Below are 22,531 nucleotides of genomic sequence, written 5' to 3' on the forward strand. Positions count from 1 at the left end.
TCCTTCCTTCCTTCCTTCCTTCCTTCCTTCCTTCCTTCCTTCCTTCCTTCCTTCTCCCTCTATTGCCCCCTCTCCCTCTTCCTCTCTCTCTTACCTTCCTTCTCTCTCTCCCTTTCTTCTGTCTCTAGCTTTCTCTCAGGAATCCTCCTTTTCTCAGATAAGCCTACTCTAAACGGCAGGAAGCCTAGAAGGCAACTGGCCACTCTCCTGCCTCTTCCAGCTTTAGTCCACAGTTGTACTGCAGCACACCCCTTCATACTCCACACTTTAGTGTGAAAAATCCTGAGGAGCACATTTATTGGCTCAGTTTGGTTCACGTGTCAACCCCTCAACTGTGCATGAAATTACTCAGAATGTTTTCAAAATAAAGATGTCCCATGTTCTACCCTCCCAAGGTTCTTACTCATTTAGCCTAGGGTAGGGCTCAGGTACCAGTTTTGTTTTTTACTGGCCTACCAGGTAATTCCAATTCATAGCTCTAGACCAATCAACTGTGTGGTAGTTGTCCCCAGACAACTGGCAGTTGTGCCCAGAACAACATGGTTAGAATGGGGAAAGGAGCCATTTCCCTAAAGGAAGATGTTCCTTCTGTCAGCTCTTTTGGATGCAACAATAGCTGCCCACTTTATCACATGTAGAGATTGGAAGTAGGGGATTATGGGAATGCAAGATTTTGTGGAGGTATCAAAACATCTGTAGCAAATATCATAATCTGAAGATATTGAAAACAAAAGAATACACTGTAACTGCTTGTCTAGCCTGGACTAAATTCTTGTTAGTTAACAAAGAACTGAGCTACAAACAGTACTGTGTTATTCTACAGGAAGCTATGGCTGCAAACTTAAAGGCAGGCTCCATTTATGTGCTTGATGTGCTTGAAGAATACATGGATAATTGGATATATGTACATTTGGGGGATCACTTAAGAAGCTTATCATTTACCATAAATGCAATCACACACATACAGGGGAAAGAGGAAGCATGCATTTGTCACTTGACCTAGCTTCAGAATCATAGCCTGAACTTACATGAACAGTGACATCTTAGAAAAAAAAATGGGGGCATCTGGGTGGCTCACTTGGTTAAGCATCCAAATTTGGCTCAGGTCATGATCTCACAGTTCATGAATTCAAGCCCTGCATTCCGGCTTTCTACTGTTAGCACAGAGCCCACTTCAGATCCTCTGTCTCCCTTTCCCTCTGTCTCTCTCTCTCTCTCAAAAATAAACAAACAATTTAGAAAAAAAAATGAAGCCTACATAAGTGTGTATGTGTGCATGTCACATTTTATAATAGCAAATAATATTGAACACCTATGATGTTCCATTAACTCTTTTATGCATTATACATATATTATTTCTATTTTTCACCACATGCTATATGATAGATATTAGTATCTTACTCATCAGGGAGAAAACTGAGGCTTTAATAGGTTAAGTAACTTGCTCAAGGTCACATAGAAAGTGGCTGATCCTGGATTCAAAGTAAGTTCTGAGTAGAAAGACTGTTCCTTTCCAGTGCTTATATAAACCTACTCTGTTCCATAAATCTTGTGGTATTTTCCACCAAGCCAATAAAGTCTGAACAAAATTCATACATATTAAGTAAATATTTTTGTTTATAACTAAATACACATTTATGTTTAAATGGTTTCTATGCACATACTATTTGTATACACTGTGCCTTATATTTCAAACACACTTAAAATATACACTGATAATTGAATATATAAAATTTGTAATTCATTTAAGAAATGTACCTATTATTAAAAATTATTTAACTAGACTACAATAAGACCATGCTACAGATGACTATATATATATACAGATGACAAATATCATTGGGACTCTGGCTTTTTATTCCTGTTATGTTAAATGGGAGAAAGTTGCAGAGACACAGAAAAAAATCAGGAATTTAGAAACCCACAGCTTCCATGTTATTTGAAGTAATTAGATCCTTAATTCTGTTTGAATTTGGTATTCTTCATCTTCATTAAAATTCAAAAATTTGAGAGAAATTTATTTGGCCTAAGTGATTCAGACATCCAATGATTTTCCAATTCATTTGATACCTGGATGAATCTAGAGGGTCCATCAGTTGTTGTCCATTAGACAACTCTTAGTGGGTTTTACCCAGCAGTTCACAAATACTGTTTTCAGAATCCCCATGTTATCCACCTTATACCCAAATTCTATAGGAATTTGGAGGGTACAATAAATCAGTCACTTTACTCTGCCCTACAAATTGCTGTACATTTAGGAAGATAGCTCAGATCTTTTGATTTCTTTTTAATTGCAAAAGAATATCCCTGACTCATCAGATGGAACATGCAAATAATATCCCATGATCATACATCCTGCGGCTGTCAGGACAGTACTCCAAATGATATTGTTATTGCTTTTCTTTTTGTTTTTGGAGGCTGGGGGCATGGGTCAGAGGAGATGGCAGATAGTCATATAGTCACTTCAATATCTCTGCTAAATTGTAGTTATGCATGATGGTTAGGGTTATAAAGCCATGATGAATCTATTATCCATGCCGGATAAACTAGCCTCTCTTGATAGAAGTCATACTGGGGGTACATAACCTATTAACTTCATGCATGAATAATGGATAAATCACTTAGAGGCATAGACTTTATACTCAGCTACTTTTATAGCTGAGTATACTGTCGTAAGAGCCCATGGTGTCAGAAAGATATGAAATATCACAGGTGGCCAAAGCTGAGAAACCCAGATTGTACTACTGAAAGGAATTTGTTGGATTATAATCTAGGTATCCTTGATTTTTTTGCTCTTTCTGGCATTTCCCATATTAAAAAGCATTAGAATATGTTCTTTTAACATTGTTAACATTTTTTATAAATTTTAAATGTTTATTTATCTTTGAGAGAGAGAGAGAGAGAACACAGGCGGGGAAGGGGCAGAGAGAGAGGGAGACACAGAATCTGAAGAAGGCTCCAGGGTTCGAGCTGTCAGCACAGAGCCCAACATGGGGCTCAAACTCAAGGACCACGAGATCATGACCTGAGTTGAAGTTGGACGCTTAATTGACTGAACCACCCAGGTGCTTCTTCACATATTTTGAATATGTTATCACCATATTCATCACCATTGGCAGAATTTAGCCATTAAATTATATGTCTTAAATGGCACTATCTCCTGAATTATCTCCTGCATCCTATGAAATGTATACCCAACAACACAGCCAAAGTAATCTTTTTAAAACACAAATATGATTTTGTTACTTCTCTGTTTAAAATTATTCAAATGTTCTCCAGTGCCTTTGGGATAAAATTTAAAACCCTCTGTATATTATCTAAAGTATCTATGTTCTCAGCCTCTCCCACACTCCAGCCTGGTCTCTCCCTCTAAGCCCTACCTCAAGGTGAGTGCCTTGAGGACTCAACTGGACTACTGGACTGGACTACTTGCAGTGCCTTGAGGATGTTATTTTTCCAGGGGTTCTTGAACATTTGCAACTGCTGTTCCCTGTCTGAGAGACCTTCTTCTTTCATTCCCTTTTCCATGGCTTGCTTCTTCTCCTCTTTCCTAAGTAAGCTCAGGTATAAAGCCTCAAGGAAGTACTCCATTCTGGGCCAGGTATCCACAGCACTCTGCTATTCTTCATGGTTTATGCCTATTTACTTCTTTGTGTTTTCTACCAGGCTGTAAAATGCTGTGAAACAAGGACAATGCCCAGGACTGTGCTTGACAAATAAATGAACATTAGACATTTGTGGAATTCACTATGTGTGGCAAGTGGCCAATGCACTGAACAATGATGCTATAGAGGAAGAGGAGTCATCAACTTTTCCCGAAATTGTTCAGTAACTTCCCTTTTACTTTTTAAATCATCATGCTAATATAGAGAACACTATAATGAAATTCCTCCTATCAAGGAATTCATAGGTCAGTGGAAAAGACATATTTTATTCATCATTTAGTGTGAGAAGTTCTCTAGTTGTATTAATTTATAATAAGGGGACCTTGCCCAAGAGGGAAAGTCAAGAAATGCTTCCTGGAGGAAATGACACTTGAACTTAATTTTGAGGGCAATCTAACTCAGTGGCAATGAGTTTAGGTTCTGGTATCTGTTGGCCATAGGTCTGAATCCTACCTCCATCCCTTACTAACATTGTGACTTTTAACAAGTTATTTAATTTCGGAGCGTCGGTGTCCTAATACGTAAAATGGAGTTGGCAATATCCACTTCATTGAGATGTATGTATCCACTTCATAGAGGTGTCACATAAATGTGACTAGTTTGTTACTAAATTAAATGTTAGATTTAAATGGAGAAAAAGTAGAAGCTGTAAGTTCTTATAGCAAGATCCATAACTTCTTAATCATTGGATGTCTGATATTTAACAAAGTAACTGGAAAAAAACTGATATGAGAGAAATTCTTATTAATGAGACTTGTTAGATCACTGAGACTAGTAGGCTATGTTTTTATTAAGCTTCCTTCCTGATCCTAATAAATAACATTTATGAGAACTACCATATTAGCACAAAGGAAATGCTAAGAATAGCATCTATACATGCTGTCCTAAACCTTTATATTAACTCATTTAATCATCACATAGACCCTAGGAGAAAATTATAAACACTTTAGTTTCATTTTCAGGTATGAATATTAAAGCCCAGAAAGGTTAAGTATTCAGCTCAAAGTAACTCAACCAGTAAGTGATAGAGCCAAGATTCAAATGCAGGCCATGTGTCTTTACTTCACTGCATTTGCAGTGCTAGAGCATTGGCGTAATCCATTCATACATCAAATATTCAGAGTACATACTATATTCCAGACAGTGTTCTAGGCAAATTGGATACAGAAATGACTATGTATTTGCATACAGCATATATTTAGGAAGGGGGATAGATATTAACAAAGTGAGCAATAAAGTAATAACATAAATCTCAGATATTGGTAAGTGCAATTAAAAAAGTAATAAAGCGGGCACATGGGTGGCTCAATTGGTTAAGCATCCAACTCTTGATTTCATCTCAGGTCATGATCTTACAGTTAGAACCTCACGTCTGACTCTGCATTTCATAGTGCCGAGCCTGCTTGGAATTCTCTCTCTCTCTCTCTCTCTCTCTCTCTCTCTCTCTCCCCCTACCCCACTTGCACACGTGCTTTCTCTCTCTCTGTCTCTCTGTCTCTCTCTCCCTCACACACACACACACATAATAAATAAATAAACATTTAAAAAAATAATAAAGCTATGAAAATGGGAAAAAAAGTGTAAGGGGGATGCTGGTACTAACTTAAATGGGGTGTGCAAGGAAGACTTTTCTGAGACATTTGAGCACATATTTAAATGGTGAAAAAAGCAAGTCATGTAAAGATCCAAGGGGAGGTTATTTCAAGAAGACAGAATAACATATTTAAAGACCTTGAGGTAGGAAAAGCCTGACTTTGGGGAGGAATGACAAGAAAGTACATATGGCTACAGTGAAATGTTATAGGAGTTGGTGGTGAGGGCATAATGTCAGAGAGAGAAGCAGGGGTCAGAGTGTATAAGGTTTTGCAGGTGATGATAATGAGTGGAATTGTAAGAATAAAAGTGGTATATCTGGCTTATTTTTTTGAAAAAGATTACTCTGGCTGCTTTGAGGAGGAGTGGGAAAAAGTGGAAACTACTGAAGTGGTCCAGGCATGGGATGATATTAGTTTGGACTTGAATTCAGCAGGGTCAATGGTAAAATTTGATTGATTTTGAAATATATTTTTATGGTAGCACTGGTAGGACTTGCTCTGGATGCCAAGGGAAAAAGAGCAATTAAGCAAGACTCCTAGAGGATTGGGGGAGGGGGGCTGAATAATAAGGAAAATGATAGAACCAATTAGCTAAGATGAGGAATATTAGTTTAGAAGTCGTTTTTACCCCAAGGGTAGGGAGTGCAGGGAAATCATGAATTCTGTTAGGAATATACTAAATTTAGAAGACCTTCTTGATATTCAGCAGAGATGCCAACTGGACAGTTAGCTGTTTACATTTGGAATGCAGGAGAGAGGTCATGACTCAGATTTGGGAATCATCAGTTGACAATTGGTATTTAAAGCCATGCATGTGGATGAGATCACTAGGGAATGAGGAGACATTGAGAAGAGGCCTGTCCACTGGGTTTCTGGAATGCTCCAATATTTATAGGAGGAGCTAACAAGGAGACTAAGGGTACCAATGAGATGGCGAATAAGTAGGAGAAATGTTTTATTCTGCAAGGCAAGAAATTATCATCTTGAGGGAAGGAGGCAGTGACAGCTGCATCAGATGCTACTGAGAACTCAGGACAGAGAACTGCTGCTTGCATTTAACAAGATGGAACCTGTCAAGACTTTGATAAAGATGGTTTTAGGGCCACTGAGGGGATGAAAACATGAACTAGTTTAAAATAGGAAAATGAAATAATGAATTGGAGTTATTGAAAACAGACAACTTTCCTCTATTTTTGGTAAAGAAAAATAAAATCATGAAGCAATAGAAGGAGAACATTGGGGAAAGTGACATTTTGTTTTGTTTTGCTTTTTCTTTTAGGACTCCATTGCTAGAGGACTCTTCTCTTTTAATGAGAGAGATTACATCATGTCTGTATTATGTATATCCAGGAAAACATGAGAGAGCATCGGATATTGCAGGAGAGAGAGAGGAGAAAACTATAGAAGCAAAGTCCTTCAATGGACAAGAGGTTATGGAGTGCAGGTCACAAGCGAAGGGCTGGCCTAGTAAAGGAGCAGGGGACATTCTCCCATTGTAACAGGGAGAGCACACTAACAGACCTGGTGGTAGGAAAGTAAGGTGGTCTTCTTTGATTGCTTGGATTTTCTCAAGGACACAGGGAGAGAGGTCAACAGCTGAGACTGAGTATGAGGGAGAGGTGTTTGAGATTTGAGGAGACCAAGTAAGTTGTGAACCTATTGTCCCAGAGAATGAGAAAGTGATTTTTCTAAAAACGTATAGGAATTATTAGGATGCTTTGAAGGTTCACTTGAAATCAATAGCTGTATGTTTCAAGTGAGATGAAGGAGTGCTTCTGTGGACCCATTCTTTGCCCAGGTGCTGAGAATGGAGGACTGAGGCTTTGCTGGGTGAACACAGAAAGGGAGAGAGGAGATGAAATGTTAAAAGTGTGTGACAGGAAGACTTGGAGTATGGTAGGTGGGGTAGGGGTGGGCATACAAAAGATGAAAACTGGAGAAAACTGGAGAGGAAAGGTAAAATCTATGATTCGAGGTCCCAATGGAGTTGGAAGAAGTTCTGAGTTGGGGGTATTGGAATAGATGATAAGAACAGAGAGAAGGTGGTGGTGTTCAATGAAGACAGTGCTTGACAGAGCTTTTTGGGAGGGAGTTCTGTTAATGGCAGTGACAAGGTTCAGAGTGACTGAGATGAGATGACACACTAGGTCATGAAGCAAGGAAGTGTCAAAATGTAGACTAGAACACACAGCTGTCTGACTCCCACTGAATGTTCTACCTCACACCAAAGTTAGCTTTGATTTTCTAACCTATAAAACCAGGGTAACAAAATGATGTCATATTTAGTGTCGGGGTGTGGGGAGAGAGAAGGGTTGATTCTGTGAGTGAGAGTTCTTTGCAAACAGGGTCCTGCATTTAAGAAGGGTCACATGACATTTAATGTTGGGCTCTTACTATCTTTTTTGATTCTTAATAATTTAAAAAAAATTTTTTTTCAACGTTTATTTTATTTTTGGGACAGAGAGAGACAGAGCACGAACGGGGGAGGGGCAGAGAGAGAGGGAGACACAGAATCGGAAACAGGCTCCAGGCTCTGAGCCATCAGCCCAGAGCGTGACGCGGGGCTCGAACTCACGGACCGCGAGATCGTGACCTGGCTGAAGTCAGACGCTTAACCGACTGCGCCACCCAGGCGCCCCAATTCTTAATAATTTTTAAACAAGGGCTCCACATTTACATTTTACACTGTGCTTTGCAAATTATATAGCCAGTCCTAGGGAGAAGATTAGTGATTTAGTAGGAGAAATGTGTTCTTTTTTTTCATTTGGGTTAATTTTCCTTAAGCCTCATTTTTCTTCATTTAGCATGTCATTAAAATTTAACCAAAGTTCATAATGGAAGTTTTAAAGAACACATCTGTCAAACACTTAACTTTTAATGTAAATTTCCTTTTGAAACCACTCATGCTCAATAAAAATTAGGCTAAGAATGAAAAATTCCCTGACTCAGGAAAGTGCATAATCAGTAAACTTAAAAGAAGATATAAATTTAAGTGCAGGTCTAGAGTCTGAATTAATACTTGAATGATAAAGCTTAGAAAAATACTTACATTTTTATTTTTTATTATAAGCAAATTATATGTTTATTGTGGAATGTGTAGGAAAAAATATAAACAAGAGGAAGAAACTAAAAATTATCCAAAATCCTTAATAAGAGTTAACATTTTGGCACATATCCTTCCAGGCTTTATGTATATTCTCATGAACACAAATTATTCATGTTCGTGCTTATAGGATTATACTTTAAACGCCATTATGAAATGTAATTTTTTTAATTTAATAAGATAACCTAGTTAGGCTTTCCATTCTTGTAGTTAAATAGTCTTAAAAAATACTATTATAATGTAATTTAATATAATTTTCTATTATTTGGACATATAATAATGTATTACTAAACACTTGTCTTTTTCAATCTGCAATGTTATAAACAATACCAATATGAATATTCTTTGTGTCTTTCTGCATTCTTATAATTTCTCAGTCAAAAAGGGTGCTCATTTTAAAGCTTTTGATCCATTTGTCCAAATAGCTTTTTTTAATGGTTGTAACAATTTCCAGGCCCACTCCGTGACAATGAGTATTAACCTTCCTTTAAAATTTTGCCAGCTGGACAGACAAAAATCATTTAGCATCATTGTTTTCTTTGTTTATTAATAAGTTTGAACAAGTTTCATATGTTATTGGTCTTTTCTTTTTTGATGAATGTCCTATTAATGCTTTTGGTCATTTTTTTTCTAGGTGGTTTTAGGCCTTCTTACTGTTTTGTTAACTATCTTTATATATTAGGGTTGTTACACAGAATTTTGCTTATTTGTCAAATCCTGCCAAGGACCTAATAACAAACTTGCAGAGGTCTGAAGGATTGCTGCATTTTTTTCCATGGGGAAGGTGGTTTTAAAATGCACTGCTTGTTTTTTTAAACTAAAAAATGCATGGTAATGGTAGTTATGAGATAGCATTACTAATGTATAAATGAAAATTTTTGTAATGTATCTAAAAATGTATAGCAAAACATTAATAATGGAAACAATAGGAAAAAGTGCTATACTAGCTCACTGAATATTTCTGTCATTCTCATTAATTTCTCCATATCTTGGCAATGCCATTTACATATGGAACATTCTGGTGATGTGGTCTGTCCCTGTGCCCTCCACTGCAAGCATTTCATTAATATTTTTGTTTTGAGTCCTGTTGGAAACTTCCAAGGTAAAATACACAATTGTGTGATTTCACAAAACAATCCATTAGGATGCAGAATGTTGAATGCAAGACTGAGGTTTTCAATTATTGGATTTTTCTTACCCTTTCCAATGTAATTTCTTCAAACTCATATTCAATTTCTGTCCCATTGACCTGTAAATAAGAAAAAAAGAAAGAATGTTAAATACATGTTGAGGGGGAGATGGCTGTATTTTTATAATGTTTGGGGTTAAGTTTCATACTGGCTAAGAATAAACCACACTTTCTTAATGTCTGTGATTTTATGTTTTCATCCAAATAAAATATAGTCTAAGCTATTATAAAATATATGAGCGAAACTACAAAAATAATCAAAGCTTATTGCATTCCTTAGAATTTGTGATATTTACGGCAGAGGGAACAATACAAAATAGGCATTGTGAGATTACAAAGAATAAACAACCTAGGGGCAATGTTACAGTTACAAGAAAATAATTCCCTAATACCTTTTAAAATTTACATGAGTGAACACTCAAATACGACCTTAAAAAGTCAGTGGAGAAGGCAGTATAACCATATATCATATTTTGCCAAAGAAAAGCATTGAGAATAACTATATCAGATAAGAAATACTTTTTTTTTTTTTTTTTTTTTTTACCGGCTCAAGCTCAGGTAATTCATCCCCATTATCCTCATTATATTTATTAGGAAGCCCTGGACCATGTAATTATGCCCATATACCTTAGTACCAGCAAGAAAAGAATGAAGTAGGAAATGTGTGAAATTCCTAGTGAGAAACTTTAACAACATCTAAACTCTTACATTGACATGAATTTACAAAGAAAAATACTTAAACATAGCAATGTATAATATATGCCTTATGCATCAACAGGTGTGTATAAACAATAGATGAAGAGTTGCTTTAAAATAATCTAACAGATATTCAATTGCCATTGTTATCACAGAATCCTTTTCAGCCAGGCAAAAACCTCTGCATGAGAAAATTCTCAGCTGGCTGTGTCTTTTTTCTTACATGTGTCTCGGCAACATCATTAGTATTTAGGGATTGTCTAGAAAGACTAATTTTTAACTACAATGATTTTAAACCATCATTTTGGCAGGGTTTTAACCAGTTGACTTTCCTTCCTTAGAAGAGTTTAACATAGTTCTTGCAGACTGAGAGCTCTATAACGATAAGGACCAGAAGCACTATTGGTTAACAGAGCCTGGAAAGAAAGAATTGATGAAGGGAGAAAACAAACAAACAAACAACAAAAAAGGAGTGACAGAATGACCGACTGAACTAAGTATTAATTTATTTAATCTTATTTGTAAACACAGATATTTGTGGATTCTTTTCCATAAGGAATTTGGATGCAGTGTCATCAACTGAAGGTGTGGTTATAATCAGCAAGTATAAAGAACGACAATAGACTTTACTTATGTATGTCCACCAGCCACTTAGAGCATGTTGTTGATTTTCTAATTACATGAGCTAATTGGTGAATCACATTTTACTGTGTTACTACATTATCAAACAGCCTTAAAGCAAATTTGATTTTCTGGGCTTCAGCAAGTTAATGACTCATTGAAGAGGACTTGATGATGCTAGAAAGCTTTTGCAGCTTTATGGAGGTTTTTGTTTTTCATGTGCAAAAGTATAAAATAAAACTCCAGCTCCCTATATGTGTGTATTTCCGTATTAATTCTTTTTTTGTTTGTTTTTATAACTTTCTTTAGTTGATGGAAGACAGAAAGGAAGGATGAATTAATGTGATATGTTTTAATTCTCTCAGTATGGCTCTGTGAAGCTTTTCTTTGCTTCAGTGACTTCTCTAGAGTGAAGCCCTTCACATTATCAAAGTGCTGCAAAGTGAGGAGAAAAAAAAAACTTCAAAGAAAGGAAAACAAGTCTCTGATAATACAATCTAAAGGCTCAGGCTGAAAGAAATTCTGTTAGGAAGTACTTAAAAGACAAAAATCCTTTAGTGGCATAACAGTGCCTAGTCATTCATAGTCTACCAGAATATTTGCCTAACAATTCTGTGATCCTGTATGCTGATTTTAGTTCCAACATTCACTATAGATACCTATCCTAACTGCTATTCAAAAGATCCCTGGTCAGCGAGATGAACTTTTGGAGGCTTAAAGACTCTATGGGTCTTCAGTTTTCAACCCAAGAAAATAATGTAATTTGCTTAATTCACTGGTATCCATATGTCTTCATAAGAAGAGATGATGCCATCTAGATTGGGATGTCAACTTGCTTTTAAAAGAATACCATATGATTTCACTCATATGTGAAATCTAAAAATCAAAACAAATGAACAAACAAAAAGAAGAATGAAAGCTATAAATACAGACAATAGACTGATGGCTGCCAGAGAGAAAGGGAGGGGAAAGGATGGGCCAAGTGCATGAAGGGAAGTGGGAGATACAAGCTTCCAGTTATGAAATGAATAAATTATGGGGATAAAAGGTACAGCACAGAGAATACAGTCAAAGGTATTATAATAGCACTGTATGGTAACAGATGGTAGCTACACCTGTGGCGAGCATAGCATAACAGAGAGTTGTTGAATTATTATGTTGTACACCTGAAACGAATGTAACATTGTGTTTCAACTATTTTCAAAAAAAGCAAAGAAACATCTTATGACTCTAACAGGATTTGGTAAAATTATAAAGGAATGAAAGGTTTTTGGAAGAGCTGAGGCTGTATTTCCACCATGAATGGAGAACATTTAAGACATGTTATCATAAGAGCTAGTGTGGGGAGTTCAGGAAAGCCATTAAGAGGTGTCTATTTTCTCATCACTAGAAGAGTGTGATCTATGTTCTGCTTCAAGACCCCTGAGACAAGAAATCCCACAATTTCACTTGACAAAGACCTTGGGGTAAAGGATAGAAGGCACAACTAAGTATACTTCCATTGTAATCAAAGGTACGTAAGAGTGGGTTGTGACATTCGTGAAAATGTAGCAACTTTTCAAATGCATGCACCAATACAGTATTTTTAAACATTTTTTTCCACATTTATTTAGAGGAGTGGTTGCTTGCTAAAGAGACAAGAAGTATAAACAGTAATTTCTCCCATCCATAATTTTATGTATTCCCAGGAAAAAACAAAACAAATGAACAAAAAACTATGCTGTGAATGGGCTTCCATTATCCTCTGGAGGAGCTTAAAGACAATTTATTGTCGGAACTTGCATTGGTGGTCTCCCTCTCTGCCCAGTCAGTTTACCAATATATGTCTTTCAATTCATAAAACTCTCTTCCTGGAAAGAATTCTGTTACATGCATTTTTTTGTTGTTGCTATTCTTGACCGGTAATACTTCCTGTGATATTTAAGCACCCAGGTTATGTTTTATGTACCTGATAGTTCAGGGCCTGGACAGCTACATAGATTGGGTTCTGGCACTGACCATCACTTAAAGTCTCCTCTCACCTTGAAGACTAGGAAAGGGAGAGGATTGGCACTTTTGTAGATATAGAGGCAATTTCGCTATTTTGAAAAATCTGTTTTGTTTTTTTTCAGGTATTTCATTTTCCTGAACCTAATGGTTCTGTGGTGACAGCTGGTAGGTTTCTATGGGGGCTAGAAAATCAAATTGATGCCACACATTGTCCTGACTGATCCGGGCATGTAGCCTTCTTGGCATCACACAGAAGAGAGTGACCCATTCAAATTCAAACTTGGTATTTAAAGTTATAATTTCATAAACTTTGAATGCTCTCTCACTGCCCTTTTCCCCCTTCAGTGCTACTTCAACCAACTGCCCACATGATCAGATAATTTAAATGAGGTGTTTTTTTAATCTTCTGAAAAGAGGTCTTTCATGAATAACACACATGAACTATTCCACATTTTAATGCGATTTAATTTGTACCTTAAGAAATGATTTCTCCAATTATTTTGTTTCTTGCCACATGTGTAATTTAATTAAAGCTAACAACATATTAAAATCTGGGATAAGTAAAGTTTTATACAACCCCATATCACATATTATAAAAAGTGCTTACAGAGTAATATCAAAGTGTTGGCTTCTTAAAAACTAAACATAATTCCACATAATAAAAAATACTTGAGCATGTGTCATGTGCCAAGTGCTGTGACAGGTATTGAAAAAAATAGAGATTTAAAATATGATTCCTATTCTCAATAAACACACGGTCCTTAAAGTGGCACCAAACATACTAAGGCCCCAGAGAAGTGTGATATCCAATATATGAAACATAAAGGTGGACTAGAACCACAGCTCCACTCTTGCCACATGTGAGGGCTGTTTGCTGTTTATATAGATTTGATTTCTTAGTAGGATATAATGTGATGGATGATGAACTAATTCTGCCCTTTATTAAAAATAATTATGACATAGTAAGCAAGACATATCTAAGTATTATGGTTTTGCATATAAAGCTGTTGCTTTGGGAGAGGATGTGACGATCATGGGAGACTAGGGCAGCTGGTTTTCATGCCCTCTTGCCATTCCCAGAGCAAGACAGAGCCCCAGTCACTTTGCTTCATCTGCAGCTGCAGCAAACATGTCACAATGCTTTATGGCTCCTTACACTTGAATCTCCTATGTACCTTCTATTATTTTCAGTAGGTAAGATCATGATTTCAAGAGTGGGGGAAGAAAAAGACACCTCTTTGAATCCTAGTTCCAGTATTAATGAGATATGTGAATATAGCCAATTTCCTTGATCTCTCTAACCCTTAATACCCCCGTGTAGAATGGTACTAACAAGTACTTCCCTAATATGATTATTGTGAATATTAAATTAGATAATTAATGTAAAATGCTTGACACATATCTTAAGTGATAAAGAAATTATACTTAGCTATAATACCATACAATTCTCTTCATGAAGTTGTTGGGAGCAATAAATAAGATTACACACGTTAATGGTAGGTCTTTGGTAGGTATTCAGTAGTGAGAGCTATTTTACCTAGCTGTGGATTAATAATCTACAAGATTCACAAGATTTATATGATCAATTATTGAATGTTTGTTAATTTCCCCAAGTAATATAAAATATAATTTAATAAGCAAATAAACGTGTTTTCTTCTACAAAATCCACTAAAAGCTTTTTTAACGTAAACATCTCTTTCCTGAACCCATCTAAGATGTACTGTCTTGAGGAGAAGAATCATCTTAGCTTTCCCTCTCAGATCAGGTCATTGTAGCCTTCACTCAGAATATTACCTGAACTGGACTTTCTTCCAATCTGTGTCTGCTCCCTCTTGCATTTTCTTTTTAACATTGTCTTGCTCAGTCTTGATCTTTACATTACTCTGCTGTTGGCATTCACTTTCCTAAGGCTTTCCCATGGTATCCCTTACAGAGCCATGTTCATTAGGATACCAATGATATCTTACTCATGATTGCACCACTGTAGCTTCTGGCATCATGCCTTATTCATAGTTGGTCTCCAGAAAACTCTAGAACCAAGTCACCTGAGAACTCTGAAAACTGAACAGTCATTGAACGCTTCTCCATCTTTAAGTAAATATAGGGAGCCCTTAACACATACTTTATTTTCCTATAAAATATGGCTTTCATTTACCTCTCTATCTCAGGAAATTTTTAATATACATGCATTGCTAATTTCTAATTTAAATACTGTACACATGAATTAAAACATAATCTGACACAACCCATTGTGTGCTGGGCATGATGATATGCCCTAGAGATACAAAGATGGATGATACATGGCTCCTGCCTCAAAGACCTCTCTCTGGTAGAGGGAGATGAATACTAACATGCAACACAGTGATATGGCTGCTGTGTAGATGCCAGTAGACTGTAGCAGCAGAGGTGGCATAGAGGAGGGACCAGGCAATTGCACCTGGAGGGAATCAGAAAAGACTTCATAGAGGAGGTGGTATTAACTGAATGTGTTAACAGGTAAGTGTCATGAGAATGAATAGGGAAGAGATGGGTTTACCAAGGAAGAGGGAGCCAGATGGACCACTTCTTCAGAGTGCTCTTCTGGAGACTGCACTGTACTCAGAGTCAAAAGACCTGTATTACAGTCTTGATTCTGATTTAACATGCTGAGTAACCCTGAGCAGGTCATGGTGCTTGAATTTTCTCATGCAGACAAATGATCCCTGAGGTTCCTCCCTGCTCTGACCACCTAGCATCAGGACTTTACTCTCTAGTCATATTCCTTTCTGTCACTTTGGGCAAGGTGTACCTGACAAACTTTAATATGGGTTTTTCGATTACTCTCTACTTTGAAGATCCCAATTGGCAACCTATAATCCTACCAGCTGATTGCTGTCTGACCTCCATGTATCCCTGCCATGTCCTTTCTCCTTAACCTGTAAGGTTCCCCATCAGGGAGGAAACTAAATGGTAGTATCATCAGCTCTACTTAGATCTATTCAAGACTGTTACCATCAGAACCTTCCCATTTCTTCTCCTCAAAGACCCTGAGACTTTTGGAAGAAATAAAACATAGCTTTTTCTCTTTGAAAATGGGGGACAAGATGAAGGAGTTTTGTTCCACCTCAATCTAAAAGAAAGAACCATCTGCATCTTTTCATCACATTTGACTTTAAGTGTCTCTGCTGAATGGATGAAAAACAATCAAGTACTGAAAAAGTGAGAGTCCATCTACCAACATGGAAGCTCTAACCAGAATAAGAACATCATTAGACACAGTGGCACACAACTAAGCTGTCCATTACTTCCTTTAACTAATATTCCTTCTCCTATACTATCTCCACTGTTTCAAAGTGTGCCCTCCATTTATATTAAGAGGAATTATCACATAGAAATAAAAAGCTCTGATTCTGGGATCCAAAAGACTTGAATTCTAACCAGTTTTGCCACTTACAGGCTGTTAGAATTCATCTTTTTTCATGTTATACACACTTGTGTAAGTGTCAATATCGGTTAAAAACTTAGTAAGCAATTTTTTAAGCTATGTAGAGCATCTGTTTTAATCTAAGGTGTGGGCCTGGTTATTTTAGAAATACTATTCAATTATAATGAGAACAGTTTAAAAAAAACATTTTGAAAAGAGGTGAATCATAGTAATTCTTACTTTTAATAAACATAGGCTGTAAAAATAATTATTGATATTCTTAGTCAAGATTCTAATTTTGGTAAGACCACTATTCCTATTAGTTACCTGAATGTATTCTATCAGTTAACCGTGTTTTCATGTTAAAACTTCTAATCTTAATTAAATTTATGAGCTCAGTGAACTGCTAAATCATAACATCCACCAAATTGAAAAAAAATCAGTATCCTATATGTTCCATTCTTAAAAATTTTTTCCTTTGTTTTTGTTATCTCCTCTGCCTTTTTTATTAATCTTTTATAATACAGAACTTTGAGTCTAGAAAAGTGATCTTACATTCAATAATTACTGTGTGTTTTTCATTTAATTAGAAACCACAGGTTTTTGAAAATTATTATTATTAAATACCTTATTATCTGTAAAAAAATGTTATAAACTTTCCCGGTATTTTTGTGAAAAGAAGTTAAGGAAAATATCTAGGGTTCTTACATTTATGAAAAGTATATATATGTGTGTATGTGTGTGTATGTACATGCATCTATATCTATATCTATATCTATATCTATATCTATATCTATATCTATCTATCTATATCTATAAAACGTTGTGTTCTGTAATGAAGGAAATGAAGGAAAAATAATACTTAGTAAGTTCAGAACTGGATTTACCTCTGATTTGGAAATGGCACATTTCTTCTCAGCTTTGCTCCCTTGCTTTGCACCATATGCTGAATGGAGTAGCAATAGGTGATTTTAATGCTTTCACTTTGATCCAATTTAATGAATACTGTTTTGTTTTTGGAGGTTTAAATATCCTATAAGTTAAAACATGCTCTTTGAGAGCAGTAAATGGTGTTAAGAACACAATCGATCAATGGTTATAAAGTCATTATGATATACCAGGTTTTTGTTCCATCAAGCTCACTTTATTATCCCCATATATAAACCACTTGGTCAACTATAAGCAATGTCCAAGAGAATCAAGAGCTCAAAGCATATGCCAAAAGATTTAGAGAAACAAATAGAGAGTCCTGAACTGTAAGTTGAGACTTCACAAAGCTGATAATGTGAGCAGATAGCAAAGACTATTTTCTCTTTCTCTTAGGTATAATCCAACTATAGTAAAAGGCAGAATACCAATTCACCCAGTTCTTTATCCTCAATTTCTCTCCTCAATCTTGCCATCTTCTATGTATTCCACCATCATACAAAAGTAGAGAATCCACAAACACTTTCCCACATTTGAATACAATTATCTTTTCCCAGTTCTTCATCCTCTCTGCTTTGCTGCAATATTTGACACTCTGGAGTGACCACCACTTGAAACTCCCCTTTTCTTGTGTCAAGTGGTTGATATCCTTCCTGGTTTCCTCACTACTGCTCTGTCCACTCCATTTATCTGTTTGCTTTCTTTTTGCCAGATATGAGCATTTGCCAAGGTCTGTCCCTTTTTGTTACACAATCTCACTCAACTTTTATTTCCTAAGTAAATGCCCTAGTGTCACCCTAGTCTTAATAAGTTTGAGACAGGACTAATCATGCCTAATTTTTCCTCCAGTCTATTCTCTGTATCTTTAAGGGAATTCTCTTTTTCATATATGTCCCTTATATTTGTTATCAATACCTAACCAACATCCCATTTCAAGTCATAAACTATTACTTTCTTACGATCAACAACATAATTTCCTAAAAATATTTCTGTCTGTATCATATTACAGTATCAATTGATTCTTCACATCCTTTGAGAGTTATCTTTCTACAAAAACAATGTTTTTATCATGTAATTATGCTGTACAAGTAGCTTTAAGTAATTTTTCTTTATCCTTAAAGAACACTTCAGAACATCCACCAGCTGTTCTCAATCTACTTTTCTAGATACAAACTTTACGTCTTATCTCTGAAAACATTTTTGAGTCAAGTAATTGTGCTGAAGCTTATATAGTCATCTCTTTTCTTGATGCTTATTTATTTTGAGAGAGACAGAGTGTGCACAATGAGCAGGGAAGGGACAGAGAGAGACATGGGGAGAGAGAATCCAAGTTCTGGGCTGACAGAACAGAGCCCAATGCAAGGCTTGATCCCATGAACTGGGAGATCATGAATGACCTGAGCCCAAACCAAGAGGTGGATGCTCAACCAACTGTGCTACCCAGGTGCCCCTGTGCTGAAGCTTATATAAAGCAACTTTTCTCTTTGGTATCTTCATTAATGTCATATAGTACACACTAAATGTCTTTATTTTAATCTATGCTTATTAAAATCCCAATTACTTGGGAAATATATATTTGAATGACTAAAATTTCCCAGGTACTATGGTAGTGTGTTCTTCGGTCCTAGGAATATGATAGCAAAGTAAACAAAGCCTCTGCCCTCATAGAGCTACATTCTACGTGGGGATGTGGGAAGTTTCTATTACTGTCAACATAAAGCTGTTCCGCAAAGTCAAAAATATTTTTCTTAACCATCTCCTGGAAATTATCACCCTAGTCTCTAAATTACCCCCTCAAAAAGGCAAATAACACTAATTACTACTACTATTATCTTCCTCCTCCACCACCACCACCACCTTCTGTTAAGTATCTACTACATGCCAGGCACTACCATAAGTTGATCTAAAAATTAAATAACCCTGGGAGTGAGACATTTTAATGTTAATTATAATATTAAGGAAGACAAGTTTTTGTGGTACCTGGGTGGCTTAATCAGTTAAGTGTCAGACTCTTGATTTCAGTTCAGGTCCTGATCTTGCGGTTTGTGAGGTCAAGCCCTGTGTTGTGTCCTGCGCTAATGGTGCAGAGACTGACTGGGATTTTCTCTCTCTCTCTCTCTCTCTCTCTCTCTCTCTCTCTCTCTCTCTGCCCTCCCCACCCTTTCTCTCAAAATAAATGAACAAACTTTAAAACAAAAAAGAAAGCCAAGTTTTTAAAGTTAAGTGATTTCTCCAAAGTTATACAACTGGAAATAACATGAAATGAGGACTGTCTTGTTCATCCTTCTCATCACTTAGTGATGGGAAGTATATGCTCAATACAAATTTGTTGAACAAAATTAAAGAATGAGTGCCTATAAGGAGGAAGGCAAGAATGCAAGTATCTAACACTTGAAAAAGGGAAGTCTAATAGTTAAACACTAATCCTTTTCCCTAATCATACATAACATAGTCCCTCTCATACCGTAGTTGTGGTCTTCCTCAAGGTCGGCTCCTTATATTGTATTTTATCTTTCTTGATACACAGTTCTCTTACATGAGACATTATCTTTTGTCTTTTTCTCTTGTAGCACCTATCATAATGACTTGCCATAGAGACATTCTGTGAATAGCTACTGAAGAAATAAATCAATTGAACCTTATGTTAAGGGATTTTTATTTGCTGTTAATCTTTCAAATCCCCCTGTATTCAAAAGTCCTCCTCCCAACTGCCAGTTTCCAAATGAGTGAACTGCCTTAATTTCCTTCTCATCATTTTACTTCAATTCTTGCTAACAATAAACTGTGTCCCTTTTCATCTGAATTTATGTCACCTTTTCAGCAGCCTTCAAGATCAATTCATCAATCAACAAATATTTATTGACAATCTCCACCTTCTTTTCTAGCTCGTATGATCTTTTTTTTATTCTGGTTTTAAAAAGCACATCACTATCTTCACAACCTTAGAAATGAGCTATAAAGGTATATTGCCCTGTTAATTCATCTGCTATTTCATCAGGATCACATGAAGAAGTTTTTTAAGTTGTGTGATTCTGGAAAAATGCTTTGATCTGCTTGTTACAACAAAGGTCAGATCAACCTTTCCAGATCAGATGCTAAAGAAAGCATTCTGCTACTTATTTCACCTTTCTTGAAGTACCATAGTATCGTGGCAAGGAACAAAATTAATTCTGTTTCCAACCCTTCTCTCTCGCCAGTTGATAAAATATGGACATTGTAAGGTTTCAAGATGTATTTATATGTATCTTTTTTCAGATTATACTAGCAACAATATTTATCACTTACATACTGTTTCTAGATTATTTTATTGCTCCTCATAACAATTCCATTCGGGTAGATAATATTGTTACTCAATTTTACATATGAGTAAAGAACTCAGAGATGGTAAATTATTTGCTCAGAATTGCTCAGCTAATGTTTTGTGCTTTGATTTGAATCTAGATTGTTTGGACTTTAAATTTAGAGCTGCTCCCACTACATTTTGCTGCACATGTATGTTATTCTTAAACATAAGAGATAGTCTACGATTGGATTGTATAAAAATTACTGATATTTAACTGTTTTGACTTACAAAATGGCAATTCTGCATGGTTCAATCTGACAGTATAAAATAACTGAGCATGATGGTTAGGAGGTAGGATTCTGGATTCAGATTGCCTGAGTTTACAACATGATTCTCCCATTCTCTAGTTACAGAAATTTGGGTAAGTTACTTAATTTCTCTGAAACTTGTCTTTATTTACAAAATGGATTATAATAGTATCGGGTGGTATAAGGATTGAATGATGTAGTTTTGTTGCGGTCTAGTGTTCAGCACCTAGTGAATCTTTAAAAAATTAACTACAATTGTTTTAAAATTTTTCCTTGGTATACTATTCGCATATTTAAAATCTGCCTATTCATCTTTCTAAGGAGAAACCAGTGTGTGCATGTGTGCATGGAGGGTGTGAGTAATGGTGGGTGGGAGATTAATGGCTAATGTTTGTAGGAATTTTATAAGAATCAACATGCAGTGTGTTCCATATTCCTACAGAAGACTTGAGTTACCTCCATTTTCTACTGTTAGATTCAATTAACTTATATCAAATACAAATCTACAGTGAAAAAAATACAAACTATATTTTTCAAAGAAATAATAAAAGCTCAAGCTTCTTTATTATATCAGTGCTTATGAGACTACATTCTGAAGTTTAAAAAGGGTCATGCATACTAAGTTGTGGCCATGACAACAGCTAGTCATACCAGAGAGCTCTGGGCTACAAATTAGATGTACTAAATCTCTTTATCTCTGGACACCTGTCTGCCAAGCCTTTAAGTCTTTCAAGTGTGGTAGTATAAGCTCCAAAAATTTCATGATTAACCATAGATCAATATAGTTTTAGTATCCTCTTGTAAGAGGAAGACAGATTCAAAAAGGTGTTGGCATGAACTCTCAGTTACATTAAATTTAAAAAATTCCATGAATACTTTAAGAAGAGTTAACAAATATTAATCAGACAATAAATCTTGGGTGCAAAGCATGAAGAATCTTAGTTGGTAGGTAAGGGAGAAGATGCAAAAGGAAATTAAAATCACATTTCACCATACTATCACTTTTCTTAGTGACCCTACCTAGAATGTCCTTGCTTGCCATGTCTTCTCTGTGTAATTTCTATTTATCCTTCCAAAAAGCCTTCTAAAAAACCTTCCATGACTCTTCTCCCTTTCCATGAATCTAATGCCACACAATCAGCAGCTTTGCTGCCACTGGAGAGGGCCAACTTCATTTGGAGCAGCACATGTGAAAACCTCATGCTCAGAGATGTTGAACATGATAGTGACTTTGGTGGTAAATATCAGGAAAACTGAACACTGCAGTAGCTCATGGTAGCAATACTGGCTGTTGAAAAATACAGACTATCTAGACTAGCTAGAAATTTAACAGGGGAACTTGTGGAATTAGTCATGACAGGTCTTGATAGTTCTAACATATCACTGCCAAACTGGAAAACTGAGTGAATGTGCAAGGTCATTCATAAACTCTGTAGAAACTGAAGAAAATCCCAGTCATCTGCATATTCCTGGCTGAATGTGAGACCTTCACATATACAGAGGAGTTATAAAGGTCTATTGAAAAATAAAAGTTCAAACAGATTTGTATATTGCTTGGATTTGAACACATTTCCCAACCCACATACAAATCCAGTGGCAACTGTGCCTCCTTGACACAAAGTGTTTAAATATAACCCCTGACCAAAACTTGGCTCACCAGTAAGCTATGCTGATCTAGAGTCAATCGTAGGAAGCCAGGATTGAAAGGAAGGAAGGAAGGAAGGAAGGAAGGAAGGAAGGAAGGAAGGAAG

The 22,531-nt window shown here is 36.2% G+C and overlaps 1 protein-coding gene across 6 annotated transcripts in view; it reads right to left on the reverse strand.

Annotated features, from left to right (window-relative positions):
- DLG2 (discs large MAGUK scaffold protein 2) overlaps nt 1-22,531 on the reverse strand; it is a 2,103,489-nt gene that overhangs the window by 661,791 nt on the left and 1,419,167 nt on the right. For all 6 annotated transcript variants that reach the window (XM_040489720.1, XM_040489714.1, XM_040489717.1 and 3 more), the window contains one exon: nt 9,562-9,612. In XM_040489720.1, the coding sequence (XP_040345654.1) occupies nt 9,562-9,612 (51 nt within the window). The remainder of the gene's footprint in view (nt 1-9,561; nt 9,613-22,531) is intronic.

This window comes from Herpailurus yagouaroundi, unplaced genomic scaffold (assembly GCF_014898765.1).
Source record: "Herpailurus yagouaroundi ecotype Mexico unplaced genomic scaffold, PumYag 180, whole genome shotgun sequence".
Lineage (NCBI taxonomy): Eukaryota > Metazoa > Chordata > Mammalia > Carnivora > Felidae > Herpailurus > Herpailurus yagouaroundi.